At 38.8% G+C, this 15804-nt stretch overlaps 1 protein-coding gene across 2 annotated transcripts in view; it reads right to left on the bottom strand.

Moving 5' to 3' along the window:
- The window catches only part of MYO1D (myosin ID), a 327535-nt gene that overhangs the window by 223733 nt on the left and 87998 nt on the right, over positions 1–15804 (bottom strand). For both annotated transcript variants that reach the window (XM_037070300.1, XM_037070299.1), the window contains exons 4-10: positions 13898–14063; positions 12676–12729; positions 11402–11497; positions 7668–7784; positions 5426–5629; positions 2639–2784; positions 2448–2562 (exon numbers count right to left, since the gene is read on the bottom strand). In XM_037070300.1, the coding sequence (XP_036926195.1) occupies positions 2448–2562; positions 2639–2784; positions 5426–5629; positions 7668–7784; positions 11402–11497; positions 12676–12729; positions 13898–14063 (898 nt within the window). The remainder of the gene's footprint in view (positions 1–2447; positions 2563–2638; positions 2785–5425; positions 5630–7667; positions 7785–11401; positions 11498–12675; positions 12730–13897; positions 14064–15804) is intronic.

Here is a 15804-nt window from a genome sequence, read left to right as displayed (position 1 = left end):
AGTTTCATTTTTTTGCATGTAGCTGTCCAGTTCTCCCAACACCATTTGTTGAAGAGGCTATTTTTACTCCATTTTATGTTGCTGCCCCTTTGTCAAATATTAATTGACCGTAGAGACTTGGGTTTATTTCTGGGCTCTCTGTTCTGTTCCACTGGTCCATGTGCCTGTTTTTATGCCAGTACCAGGCTGTTTTGATTACAGTGGCCTTGTAATACAGTTTGGTATCAGGTATTGTGATCCCTTCTACTTTGGTCTTCTTTCTCAAAACTGCAGCTGTTATTTGGGGTCATTTATGGTTCCATATAAAGTGTTGAAGTGTTTGTTCTTTGTCTGTGAAATACATCATTGGTACTTTAACAGGTATTGCATTGAATCTGTAAATTGCTTTGAGTAGCATGGACATTTAGATGATGTTAATTCTTCCAATCTATGAACATGCTTCCACTTGTTTGTGTCTTCCTTAATTTTTTTCTTCAGTGTTGCATAGTTTTCTGAGTATAGGTATTTTATCTCCTTGGTTAGGTTTATTCCTAGGTACTTTATTTTTCTTGTTGCTATACCAAATGGGATTTTTTCCTGATTCCTGTTTCTGATATTTCATTGTTGGTGTACAAATATGCCTTTGATTTCTGAGTACTGACTTTGTATCCCACTGTTTTGCCAAATTCACTTATTAGGTTGAGTAGTTTTTTTGGTGGAGTCTATAGGATTTTCTGCGTATACTTATCATGTCATCTGTAAACAATGACAGTTTTGGTTCCACCTTTGCAATTTGAATGTCTTTTATTTCCTTTTCTTTTCTGATTACTGTGGCTAAAACTTCCAATACTATATTGAATAGAAGTGGTGAAAGTGGACAACCTCATCTTGTTCCTGATCTTATTGGAAAAGATTTTAGTGTTTGCCCACTGAGTATGATGTTGGCTATAGGTCTCTCATATATGGCCTTTATTATGTTGAGGAATGCTCCCTCTATTCCCACTTTGCTGAGTGTTTTTATCATAAATGGGTGCTTAATCTTATCAAATGTTTTTTTCTGCATCTATGGATATGATCATGTGATTTTTTTGTCTTTTGTTTTGTTTATATGATGTATTACGTTTATTGACTTGTGAATATTGTACCATCCTTGCATCCCTGGGATGAATCCCACTTGATCATGGTGTACTTAAACAAATTTTTTATGGTATTCTAATGTTTAACACATGAGGAAAGACAAAGATGCAATTTGAAGCAGGAAAGCTACTATGGCCTTGTTTTTTTCTGAATGAGAGGAGATAGAAGGGGAAGGTGGAAAGGAATATAAAAGTAATGTAAACACAGTCTTTCAAATAGTTTTTTCACTGCTATAATGTTGAATATCACAAAAACAAATACTGACTTTATTTTTATTGTCTATACCATTTAACAAGAGGATAAACACAGAAACTTATGGAAACTTAGAAATTTTTGCATTCTTCAAGTCTGTTCTTGAAATAAAGTACATATTTAAAAGAAAAATTACTAGGTTTCATTTCTATCATGGGCAGGAGGTCTAATTATCATGCATATTAACTGATATCAGGGTTTTCACTCCAGACCAGTCATACACTCTGGTTATATATTACCAACTAGTTTGACTCTGACAAATATTACAGTTTAGCAAGAGCCATGAAAAGAGAGGTGATGACTAAAATGTGACACACAGGAAATAAATGGAAATAAAGTTTATGTGTTTTCATGCAAGGATTTCACAGAGTAGGAATAATATCAACTGAAGACAATGTCATTTAGTTTAAAAAGTAGAGAAGGAGAAAAAAGAAGAGGAGAAAAAGAAAGAAAAAGAAGAAGGAGAGGAAACTAAATCTGGAAGCAAAGTTTAACACAAAAGTTGTTGCTCCAAGTAACTTATAAATGATGCTGAACTCTTAATAGACAAATGTGAGCCAGAAAACCTATTTGGTATCAGCCATGAAGTGGAAATGTTAAGTTTACCAATGGTAACTCAGCATTTTCTGGGCACCAACAAGGGAGCCTTTTTTTTTCCTTTTAATCCTCACCCAAGGACATTTTTTTCCATTGCTTTTTAGAGAGAAGGGCAGTGGAGAGAGACAAAAAGAGAGATATTGATGTGACAGAGAAACACTGACTGGTTGCCCTCTCATATGTGCCTTGACCAGGGATTGAACTTGACTGGGAATTGAACCTGTGACCTTTTAGTCCATTAGATAATACTCCAACCAAATAAGCCACACTGACCAGGGCCAAGGGAGTCTTTAAATTAAAGAAATCCCATCTACCAACCCTGAAAATGAATTGTATTTACACATCCCAAAAAAGAAAGGCTAAAATTTTGGTGTTTCATGCACGCAAAAGATTTTTAAAAAATACCTTTAAAAAGGGTAAGATCTGACACTACCAATAATCTGCGAAAGGCATAGAGACATTTTCCACATAGGTCTACTCACGTGCTTCCAGGGGATCCCTTCCCGCTGGTATTCCTCCTGCTCTTGCTTCAGAACCAGCTGAATAAATAGCTGCTGCAGTTTCTCATTGCAGTAATTGATGCAGAATTGCTCAAAGCTGCAAGAAAAGAATGCATTAAGTTCAAACACAAAAAAAGTAAACCATACTTTTTTAAGTATCTAATCCAGTTTACCTGTTGTTGTCAAAGATCTCAAAGCCATAGATATCCAAGACGCCGATGACAGTGTTTTTCCCATGGACTGTGGTGTCATAGTTCTTGACCTCAATAATATCATTGATGCGAGTCACGATCCAACAAAAGAGGCGCTCATATATTGCCTGTGAGGAAAACAACATTGTAAATTCTTGCCCGTTTGGGAATGAGTCTGTGTTTAGGTTTGTGAGAAGTTTTAAATTCCTATTGTCCTTCTCACTGGTTAGCACTGCAATTATTACCCAAAGCAGAACAATAAAAAGGCAGATTGTCTGATAAAATGACAACTCAACACAACGTATGCAAAACTAAATACTTTGGATTTTTGAGATTATTATTAGTTACGACATGTACTGTTCTCCAGTGATACTCCCCAGGTATGTTTTTGTGCCCAGCTATTTCAATAATTTGCCTACTGTCCCATATAAGTCACTTCATTGCTTTGTTGTTAATCTCATTAACTATAAAACAGTGGGAAGCCAATCAGTTAATAACTGTGTTCCACTAAACCTCTGTAAATTTGAAAAATATAAATATCGATTTATAATGCTAAATAAAGATCTGGGCCAAAGGCCACCATCTGAAATTCCCTGAGGATCAAACATGCATCCAATATACAAGGATACGCATGCCATGTCACACGAAGACAAAAGCACCACACACAAACAAACAGTCACATCCTGGCACAAACATGCTCTACAATGTCACATCTTTAGAAAACCTTTCCTTGACATCTCCCTCCAGCCACCCGCTCTCTTTGCTGACACGCATCTATATACACTGCCTCCACTCTTCACCTCCCCTTACTCTTCAATCCACGCCAGTGTTCGCTGAGCTCCCAATACTCCACTGAAATGGCTCTTCAAGGACCCCGAGCATCACTACAGAGACACTTTCTTGTCCCAGTATAAGGACATCTTATTCAGACACTCAGCACACCTCAACTGAATGTCCCACTCACTTTGTGAAATGTTCCCCTCTCTGGGATTCAGGATACCACACTTTTCCCATTTTCTGTTTATTTCACTGGCTGCTCCTTCTAGGTGACCTTCGGCAGGTCCTCCCTACATGACCTCTGGAAGCTGGGATTCCTCCTAGTCCTCTCTCTCCACCAACGCCTCTCTCGGCTGCACCACCCACTATGAAACAGCAGTGACACACTGCTCCTCCTCAGTGTATGATCCCAGGCCAGGCCGCTCCTCCCTGCTCCAGACAGATTCCTAGGCTTGGCTACATTCCCAGATGTTTCCCAGCCACCTCAAACTTAGGTCCTGTCAGGACTCTTGTTTTCCCATCCCAAAAAACTGTTCCTACCCTACTTTAAACCGTGACTAATGGCAAGGGAAACTCAGGCATTTATTCCTTCATTCAACAATTACTTGCTACATGCAGTTTGCTGGTGATATAGTGCCAGGCAAATGTCAACATGGTCTCCAAGGAGCTTACAGAGTGAGGTGAAGGGAAAACCACACATACACACATGTATACACACACTCAAGGACCGGTGCATGGGCTTTGAGGAGAATTTAACCTCAGTGTTCAAGGAGGCCAGGGGAGGCTTTTCTGAGAAAGTGGGCTGAGGTCAGGATGAATAGGAGCTACCCAGGCGAGAGGGGAGCGAAGAGCAATCTGAGCAGAGGAAACAGCATGTGCAGAGGCCCTGCGGCCAGAAGAAGAAAGGGATGAAGACGACTTGAGCAGCCTGAGAGGAGACCCATGTGCTGGAGTGAAAAAAAGGATGCTGGAATTTGGCAGGAAAAGAGGCAGAAGAGGTAGGTTGGAGCCAGACCATTTAAGAAATTTCCTTGATTCCATCATTCCCCAGACAAATAGGTCCTGTGGATTTTATTTGCCAAACACTGTTGGTCTTCACTCACCCTCCTCTCCCCACTGCCTTCGTTGCCTTCCTAGTCCAAGCTGCCATAGTCTCTCTCCTGGATTTCTGAAATATCCCCTTCATTGGTCTCTTTGCTTCCTTCTTTGCCTTACCACCTCTCCCATTTTAAAAATTCAAACCATGTCATTGTCCCACCTTCAAACCCTCCACTCTCCATTGCACTGAGATAAATTCAATTTCTTCCCATGGCTAAAAACTCAAGCAATTCTCAGAACATACTTAAATACCTTCTACGACGAGATGCTTAAATATGCTAGTAATAAAAAGTAAAGTGAGAAGGATCAGATATTACTGTGTACCTATAAAATCAGTAAAGGTAAAGTTTACAATCAGTGTGTCCTGTGACTGGGCAAGCTTGTTCCTGGGAGTCACTCCAACTGACATGAAAGCACCTGTGTGTGCAGTGAGGTCTGGGGCCACCTGCAGCACAGTTTGTAGTGGAAAAAATGGAGATGAGGTGAATGACTCAGAAGAAGGGTGGTTACTACATTACGGAACCATCACCATGCACTGGTGCACAGACAAACAGGATGGGTCAGAACTCCATCAGAGGACTTGAAGGGGACTCCCACAAAGCATTGCTGAGAGGAGCAAAACAGACCCACGAGAGGTGTGGTGCAGGAGAGGGGCCCTGAGAAGCAAGCATTGTCAGCTTGTCAGTCAGTCAGATCTACTTTTCTCAGAACATTTCTAGTAGTGATGCTCACAGTCAGGGTTTTTATTGAGACTGTGATGGCCAAAAAGTATCATTACAGTTTCTAAAAGCCTTAAGCTACTTTCAAGGAACATGCGAACACATCCCCACAGAAGTTCACTGAACTGCAACGGACACCGACAGAAGGCCCAGAGAAAGCGCATCCGAGTCCCACCTTCGCGAAGGCGTCCCTGCCATAGCTGGCTTCCTGTTCCGTGTGCTGCTTGTCGATGACGTCGCGCCCTGTCGCCACAGTCCGGTAGAGAAGGGCTTTCTCCACCATGTCCGTCTTGGTGGACAGCAACTCTGCTATGATGGACACAACCTTGCCATTTTCAATAAGAGGCGTATCGCCATCCACCACAAATTTTAAATTTCCCTACATCAAAAGGGAAGAAACAAGACATATCGGTGACAATGAGATTCTGTAACATTATGTCAGGGATACATTTGCCAACTTAAGACATAATTCAAAGTGATTCTCTTTGTAGCACCTATTTTCCTAAATATATTATGTACAAAAACCTAGAGCTTTATCCATTTTTTCCTTTTCTCCAGACACCCATCTCTTTGAATTTTTAGTAAATGTTTTAAATGGGCACATGCTTTATACTTGTATGTAGTCAAACCTATGAATCTTTCATTGGTGTCATACTTAGACCATCTGTAGTCTGATGGTTTTATAAATATTTCATATTTTCCTAATAGTTGGACCACTTTTTTCTTACACGTAAGCTTTTAGTCCACCTAAGATTTGTTTGTATGTAGTGTAAAATAAGAATCTAGACCTGGCTGGTGTAGCTCAGTGGATTGAGGGTGGGCCTGCAAACCAAACAACCGCTGTTCGATTCCCAGTCAGGGCGCATGCCTGGGTTGTGGGCCAGTTCCCAGCGGGGGATGCATGAGAAGCAACCATACATTGATATTTCTCTCCCTCTCTCCTTCTCTTCCCCTCTAAAGATAAATAAATAAAATCTTTTAAAAAATACTTAAAAAATAAGAATCTAACCTTATTTTTTCTGATGGTTAGTTGCTCCAACACTATTATGTAAATAGTTTTAGCTTTTTGTCTTGATTTGAAATGTTACCTCTATTATATGTGAAATTCCCCAAGTTTTTGAGTTTTTTATAGTCTATTCATTCAATAAATACTAACAATCAACCAAATCTGCTAATTTATTGACTAGTCTAGTGCTGAATTTTGCAACAAGTTTTAAGGTATTGTGTAAAATCTGGTAAAAATTAGTCATGTCTTTTCTCCTCCCTTCCCCCCACCCTATTATTCTTCTTTAACACATTTTATTTGCTCTTCCTACATGTATACTGTTCCAGGTGAATTCGAGAATCATTATGTCAACTTAAAAACAAAATTTCTATTTGGATTCTGAAGGACATTGTTATACTACATTTATAAACTAGTTCCAAGAATGAGATAATTTATAATATTAAAGTCTTCCTAGTCAGGAACATATCATTTATATTGCTATATATTATTTTTACATAGGTCCTGATTCATTCAGAGTTAAATCTTGCTACAATGAAGTGAAAGACAATCTTTATTCCATATTTGAATTCATGTTGTCACTTATTTGTTGTGAGGTTACATGTTCATTGTATTTAAATTTTTTTTAAAGATCTTATTTATTATTAGAAAGATGGAAAGGGAAGAAGAAAGAGAGGGAGAGTAAGGTCAACTGGTTGCCTCTAGCACACCTCCCACGGGACTGGCCTACAACCCAGGCATGTGCTCTGATTGGGAATTGAACCAGCAACCCTTTGGTACACAGGCCGGTGCTCAATCCACTGAGCCACACCAGCCAAGGCACTTTCATTATATTTTAAACACCTCCAATTATATAAATAGTCATGAAAGAGGTCTGACACGTGGTTCTTCCCTTCCTCTGGGTTGGGTGTGGTGTAGCAGAAAACAACTGGACCATCATTCAGCCATCCAGGTCCATGGTGTTGGCCGCCATGAACCCTGTACCTTTGAGCCAGTCACGCCCCTGCGTAGGGCTCATTTCCCAACTGGTAAAATGAGATGATCAAAATTCCAGTTCTAATACCCCATGACTCCAATGTTTCAAAGGCTGTTAGAAATTTATTCTGTTCAGAGGATTTTAGTTTATGCTGTTGGTAGTCACATCCTTGCTAAATGCTGGATTCTCTTATTCTTGGGATAAACCAGTAAGATAATTAAGTAAAGCTATAGTCTCAAAACCTATTGTGGCTTGGAAAATCCCTCCTAATATGATACTATGGCAGAAAAAAATACTGATACAGTAATTTCTTCAAAACATGAGAGAAATTTTTTCTACACAAGTTACTTTTTAAATCTGTAAGGGAAAGTCCAAAATCAGAAAGAGCATCCTGTCTCCACAGGGAGGCAGTAGATGCTGAGAGGCATCCCTACTCACCAAGTGAAGAATAGTAGCCAAAATTTTATACACTGTCTGAATCTCCTCAGGTTTGAAGCCGATTACTTTCATGGCATCAGCTACGACTTTGAATTCTGCAGCATCATTGATAGAAGACTAGGAATGAAATGGAAACATTAAGTTACAGACATTTCAAATGAGCATTAAAATTCAATAATTAGGAAACCAGATTCAAATTTAGTCAGGGTCTTGAGGCTTCTGTAGTAAGACATTGTGCTTCCAGAGAAAATAAATATGATTTCCAGGTAGAGATGTCTTTCAGCACACACCATGCCCACTTGTGTGTGAGAGCCACTGTCACCCAAAATAAACGTCCTGTACTTTTCTGGAACCTTCAGTGAGGGAGCAAGTCCTGAGGTGACTCAGAGACGCCGATGGCCCCCTGTGATGAATGAAGGAAACAGCACAGGATGTGCAGAAACGCAAAGGAAACCACGGACTGTGGGGGCCTACAAGACACGTGCCTGCCTCTCATCGCCTGTGGCCTTTTATTCCACAATTCATCTCGTATAGGCTGGAAACAACACTCCCTCTTATACAGTCAGGCTTCGTATTTCACAGGTGACGAAAAGAAGACCCTCAAAGCAAGCAACATGCCTCAGTCATTCAGCAAACTGGTAACTAGTTTGGGACTATCATTTCACAAACACTCAGTGCATCAGACCCGCTGGTTCAGAGGGTTTGCTATAGATTCAATGTTTGTATCCCCAAAATTCATCAGTTGAAATCCTAACCCCGAAGGTGATGATATTAGGAAGTGTGGCCTTTGGGAGATGATAAAGCCATGAGGGTAGAGCCCTTGTGATGGGATCAGTGCCTTACAAAAGAGGCCCCAGGGAGTCTCTGTCCCTTCTACCCTGTGAGGACACAGTGAGAAGACGTATAAACCAGAAGTGGGCCCTCACCACACACCGAATCTGCAGGTGCCTGGATTTTGGACTTCCCAGCCTCTAGAATTGTGAGAAATAAATATCTGTTGTGTATAACAAGCCACCTAGTATATGGTATTTTTGTCATAGCAGCCAACTGGAGTAAGACAGGGTCCAAAGAGAATCACCTGCCTTGAGGAGCTGAAGCCCTCAGGTTGGAAATACCAGGGTATTGACAGATATTCACAATGAAGCAATAGTAACTGCCTATCTTAGACGTTATCCCAAAGCAGCAGCTCCAGAGGGCCCACTGACCCTCAGTAAGTTTCTCACCTTTTGAGGAAGGGCACAGGGAGGGGTCCTCTAGTGTTGGGTCACAACCACACAAGCTCCTCCACCTCCCTGCTCTTTGACCTTGGGCAAGAAACTTAACCTCCCTGAGTCTCGATTTCCTCTTAGGTAAAACGGACATAATAACACATTTCTTGCAGGACTGTTGTAAGAACCGAAGGAGAATTCACGTAAAGCACCTCTTTAGTTTTTAGCACATAAAAGGCACTCAATAAGTATCAGACATTACTACTATTATAAGCTGCAACTGTGTTGAAATTGCAAAGAAACAAGACAAAAAAATCTAAATGTCCTCCCGTGGGGAACTTTCTGGCTACTCAGCTACCAGCCACTCCCCACCCCCATTTCTTTCTTCCTGATAGAATCGTGATTTGCTCACCCCTCTCCTATTACACGTGTCCATCAGGATGGGTGTCCTCCAGCCTCAGGAGAAAAATCTTCATTAGTCTACAGTAATCTTAGTGATCTTATTCCCCTCACCAAATGACTGGTCAGCCATGGCCATGTGATTCCACTCTGGCCAATAAGACATGCAGTTACCCCTAGCTTATGAAGGGATATGAGCCAGGAACATTTCCTCGGCCTGTGACTCCTAGGACTGCTGCTGCTATTTTGGGACCATGAGGAAAATGAGCCTAAGCAGAGAAGCTGGATCCAGTGAGGATGGCAGAGCTGTAAAGTTGGAGAAACAAGCAACATCTGGGTCCCTATCAACACTGTTAAGGCCTTGAATTAACCAATTCTGAAACGGCTCCAGTTCAGGGCTTCCTGTTATGTGAGATTAAGTTCCTTATTGTTTTTAGAGACTTTTGAGTCTTATCTTATCTGCAACCCAAAATATCTAAATTGTATATGACCCCTATATTTTAGGATAGTTAAGTAAAATTATAATACATGGAGTATGATGTTTTATAGCTATTAAAGTAATTTAATTTATACTTGCTAACATGGACATATTAATAACTGTAATATAATAAAAGCAGCTTTATTTAATCAGGATTTATTAATAAATCCATTTATAAATATATACACAAATTGTTATCAATAATTATTTCTGGATAGGAAGCTTTGGTTATTTTTGTTTCTTTTAGGTTAATCTTTACATCAAGTATAAACTATGATCATGTAATACTTCTTTGTTTTTATTAGAGAGGAAGAAAAAGAGGGGGAGAGGGATAGGAATGGGAAAATCTGATGAAAAGAGAATCTAGGCTAAATTTAGCTCAGAAGGTGAAGTGGTCATTTCATTCTTGCTCTCTCTGGGGGAGGGTCTGTGTGACCTGGCCAAAACAAACTGGGCCAATAAGACAATCCGGCAAAAGCAGTACTTCCTGTCACTGGCCTTTACAACCCTCTGTACATCAGACATCTTTAGTGCTGCTGGCCTATTTCGGAAGGCTGAAGTGCTACCTTCTAATGTTCTGCTTGTTTTCAATCAATTTTGTCCAAATATCCTGCTTTCAGATGATTATAAAAGTAAAAATATCATGCAACATAAATGTCAAACAATGGAAAATTGCAAAACCCTAAATACAATTTATTTCTATGCACAGCAATAAAAATACAGGTAAATCAGCAATGCAGGTATAAGTAGCTTAGGATGAATAATAAAAATTTGAAAGTAAAAAGAACACTGCCCACATCTTAGATCCTTTCCTTTCATAAATTCTTTTATTTTCCCAACTATAACAGCAATGCATTTTTAATCACAGAAGACATTTAAAATATAAAAAAACAGAACACAAATACGTATCTGTAATCTTATCAATCTAGAATAAACAATTAAAATGTTGGTCTATTTCCCTCTATATCTAATTTTATATATTTTAATACAGTACTTTCCCCCAACAAACTAGGATAATACTGTAAATATTGTTTTACAGTCTACCATTAACAAACTGTTATTAGGGTTAGCTGAAAAATTACTAGCAGAAGTCTAATTAGAAAAAACAAGGAGCAAAAAGTACCTGCATATGTGTGCAAGGACTCACATGCAGGGGAAGAAAAAAGAGGTAAAATTTTGAAGCTAAACAGAAATGCTCCAAGGGTCCCAGAAATACTTCCAGAACACATCAATAGTCGAAAAAAACAGTGAATGGAGAACTCTGACAGTCATTTCAACAAAAACATTTTTACATTTTCTTTTGTCTTAACAACCTGCCTTTGTCCAAAGCATATGGTATCTTCTTTTGAGGTGGATTTGCTAGTCATATCAGTATTTTTTAGTGTCAAAAAGGATAGAATTAAAAATGAAAAGAAAACAAAGATCACAAGAAATTTCTTTCCTGTCAGATGGTGACAATATATAGTAATGGGTTATTAAGCAGGGTTGTTGAGTCAATCACGTATGGAATCTCTGCCCCTGGGTATTTTAATAATAAAAGAGTCATTCATTTGCCTAAAGGCAGCAGGCTGGACCAGATAATTATTTAATGTCCCCTCTGATGCTTCTCTGATTCTCTATCTGAGCAATTTCAAAGAGGAAACACTCACCTTTAATTGCGCTCCTACATGGATATAGTTGTAGGCCGAAAGGGACTTCTGCAGATGTAGAGAGCGCAGTATCTGCTCTGAACCTCCTTGGAGTAGCTAAAAAACAATATAACATAAATTGGCAAAATACACACTAAGCCAAATATACCAGATGGTCTAACAAAAGCAAGCTAGCTTTTACTCATTTTCTGGGCTTAATTGACTTAGGATCTTCTGTTTCTGGCTTTGAAGTTTTGTTTTGTTTTCTACCTTGAAGTTAACAGCTTCAGTAGTTACCAGTCATGGAGAATGTTATACAATCATGAAGAAAATCACTTTAAAAGTCTTAGCTCTTTCATAACATAACTGGCATAAAAGGGTCTTGTTTTTATTATGGTCTTTTGTAAGGCTGAAGCCTAGGCTTTGTGCTGGTCACCTGCCCAGTGGCCTCATCAGCAGACAGGGCAGAGTCACACTGGAAAGAAATAGCTTTTCCTCATCAATCTCCGTATCGCGGGAAAGGGGGACAATTGGGTAACCACGATAGTTCACACATGGAAATAAATCTTCCTGATTTTATAATTTTATTTTATAAAAATCCAAGACAGTATAGTTTAATTGGGTCACCCACTTTATTCATTAGCATTGGTTTATATTACGTTGGGCTTTAAAAAACTATAATGTACAAAAGTTGTTTTCTGAGTAAAAAAACTTTTTAACAGGAGGGCTACTGTGAAAGATTATGCCTTAGTCTCTAAAAGCATTCCCCAAAGAGATGTTCAAAATATTTTTTCTAAAAAGTTTCTTCATGGCAATCACAGCTTTGATGGGATAAAAAAGACAATTCTTTTGAATCATAAATCCATTTTTTGAAGTAATCATATTGCTTTACAGTCTCTGTGAGCAAAATAAACTGTGTTTGTGTTCCCATCTCCGGAGCTCCAAAATCAGGGAACAACAGTTTTGATTTAAAATAAAACAAAATTAATTTGACATATCCAGGATTTCCCATTTCAAAAGCTTTTACAAGTCATTTAACTGTTATCTACACTGCAAAGAAATGCAGGTCATGTGGTTGGTTAGTTACCTGTTAGATCTTTCTGATCGTCATGCTAGTCAAATCTCTGAAGAAACATATGGGTAGGCCCTGTGTGTGTGTGCACATGTGTATAACATGTCATGGGCCAACGGAGGCAAGGGAGGCACGGGGCAGGGGAAAACCCCAATATAAATACTTTCATTTCCTGCACAACTGAGCAAACAATTGATGATCTGCATTACAGCAGATTACTAACCTGATAGAAAGAATGAAAGCTTCTTTCTCCTGGCTGTTGCACAATCACTCGAGACTAAAAAAAAAAAATTAAAATTGTTAATCTGAGAAGGTACCCTTAAAACAAAACAAAAGCCACTTTCTCAGAGAGTCCTCTATCAATAGTGCATCTAAATGTCCTAAGACCCCATGGAGAGTACCGGTCTAAACAAAGTCACCTTTATGTGGTTTTCTGTACAATTTTTCAATAATTCTTTTTATTGCTTAAAACAGAATCCCCCCGAATAAGGCTATTTTGATATCTTTAACCTTGACCCTAAAGATGAAATTTTGGGGGAAGAAATTGGAAGTGGAGAGAATAGGAAGGACCATTTAGAGACAAAGAGTCTCAACATTCCTTTCCCCAGGGTCTGCTGCCATTTCAAAGAGCAATGCCTTACAGTCTGCAATAAAATCCATTAAGCAAGACCTGTCTATGGAGACTCCTGCTTTAGGTGGTTCCCAAAAGACTGTTATTACAAGACTGCTATTATGAAAATGCATGTTCATTCACAGGGAATCTGCACACAAAGTGAAGCCATGGAACATTTGGAAACAGTGATAATACCTGGCATTTCCTGTCTTTTTCTAACTGATTCTGATAGAAAAACTTAATTTCCTTAATAGTCTGACTTCAATTTAATAAACATCCTTTAAACTGCCATAAAAGATGCTACAGAAAAATAGAAATAGAAGAAAATGAGATTTCAAATTACTCTGAATAAAAACCCATGGGAGCATCGAATCAATACGTGGTATACCTGACACTTACACAATGTTACATGTCAATTACATGTCCGTTAAAACAATTCGTAGCTCCTGACTGAAAAGAGTGTATTTCAGGTAATGAATGTGATCGTTCTTGCATTATGCATTAAAAACAAACAAACCCATACCCCAAGGCATATGGGGGTGGTGACGAGTAAAAAGGGTTAGAAAGGTAGAAAGGACTGCACAGTCTCACACCACTGCCACTCTCTCCTGCCCACAAAGCCTGTAACTTTTTCAATTTGATACTGTGAGTGCTACTAAAGACATAAAAGCAGAATATCCTACTGCAGAAAGCGAACTAAGGAGCTGGAAGGGAGGGAGAATAGTATTAAAAGCTACTTTGAAGCAATTAAAGAAATCCTATGATTAAGATTTTAAAAATATACAGATTCAGTACTTGTAAAAATTACCCTGAGAAATTAAGCATATTTTACCTTCTCCAATAAGTAGTTATTGATATGTCCACCAATAGGGTCCCCCTTGAAATCAAAGTTGATATCCATGTATTTTCCAAACCTGCTTGAGTTGTCATTACGGTTGGTTTTGGCATTTCCAAAAGCTTCCAAGACACAGTTGGACTTAAGTAACATATTCTTCACTCTTGAACACAGACAAATGAACATCATTATAAAAAGTTTTTAAAAGGCTGGACTTTTAAAAATACTAGATCTCATTAAAAGACATGTAAATATTTATACAGAGATGCTCACTGAAGCACCGTTTGCTACTGTACACACATGCACACACACAAACATAAATGTCCACCAACAAGGATGAATACAAATAAATTTTTGTTTCTGAGTATATGTACTGATATGGAAAGATGTCCAGAATATATTAATGAATGAAAAATTAAGTTGCAAAACAATACATATTGCAGTGTGTGTGTGCATGCACACATGTGAGGGTATATGCTTATTGTGCATGTGTTAGTAAACACGTAAAAACCTGGAGTGACCAGCACACTTCATTCTGGTTACCTAAGCTGATGGGGTAGGCAGGCTGGGATTTTTCAGGGGACATTTACCTTTGACATAACACTGTAATTTTTAGTTTTTCTTTTAAATGAACTTTTTTTATGTAAAGAAAAATCTTAAAACACTATGTTCTGAAAAGAAAGAATGGGTGAAACAGAAAACTACACAATTTTTTAAAGTACTTGCTTATAAAGCCTAGAACTGTAAAACTGACTGTACTTAAGTTATATGTCATCAATGTGGTCTTTATTAGCTTAGAAATTGCTCATCATTTTTGTTTGAAGCTGTATGGAATCTCTCTTCTGTATCAGTTAAGTCACTCTTTAATGATTGCTGATCTTCTGCAGAGCAGTCTCTCCCAATGGATGTACTTTAACTTCCCCCTCCTCACGTCTTCGTTCTGTCTCACTGACAGCACTCCTCTTATATGCACATACCTGCAGAAGTAACTCTGGCCACGGAAGTGACCTGATGTAGCAGACCAACTGTTCCTTCCACTATGACTGTAAGTGGCCCTACAACCTTCCCTCCTCTGAAATGAAAGTATACTTTTGAAATGTGGGAGGAAGCTGCTTCCTTACGGTAAATAAATAAAACTGTTTACAAAACTACGGTAAGATATGCTTGTGAAAGACCGGCTAATGTTCATATGCCTTACTTACTACACCAAGTTTAGAAATAAAATCAACTTAGTTCTTAGCCTGTTATTCTCCTAACCTCTTAAGGAAAGTTTTAAAAATTACTCACATTTTTGTCTTATTAGATTGCAAAGTCAGAATGAGAAGTGGGAAATGTGTCACAATTAATAAAAATGTCTCTTTTGACCTGACCATCTAGTCCAGTTGGGATGAAAGGGAGAAAGACCACATCAAGTAGTATAGTCTAAATTTTCTTCTCTCACAGCGAGCCAGCATCCCTTCTTTCTATTCATAAAACTGAAGTTGGAAAAGTGTGTATGGAGTGTCACTCTTTAGTGAATGAATACTGAGCTTCAAAGCAGCAGCTCTGAAAAATCCTTTTCCTCTTCAAAAAGTCCATACCACATAAGAAAGTTGAGTCATATTGCTTTATAGACATATTTTTTTTTCAAAAAACTCATGTATTCATTCCTTATACATTTATTAAGCAAATACTGTATGCCAGACACTGCAAAATGCTGGGCCCCAGACAGTGCACAGGCGCTTTCTTACTCATTTTACTGTGAGTGGCAGGCTGGTGTGGCTGGAACCCTCTTAGGAAATGAGTCGTGCTGAGCACTTCTACCAGAACTCTAGCTGTAACAATGATGGCATGCGTCTGTTTCTCAGAGCCCCCTTCCCTCTTGGAACCAAGGGCTCATCAGGACAACAGTTTTAAAAAGACAG

This window comes from Sturnira hondurensis, unplaced genomic scaffold (genome assembly GCF_014824575.4).
Source record: "Sturnira hondurensis isolate 20B ecotype Veracruz unplaced genomic scaffold, ASM1482457v3 Scaffold0018728, whole genome shotgun sequence".
In the NCBI taxonomy this organism is placed as follows: Eukaryota; Metazoa; Chordata; class Mammalia; order Chiroptera; family Phyllostomidae; genus Sturnira; species Sturnira hondurensis.
This window is presented reverse-complemented; position numbering and strand designations above follow the sequence as displayed.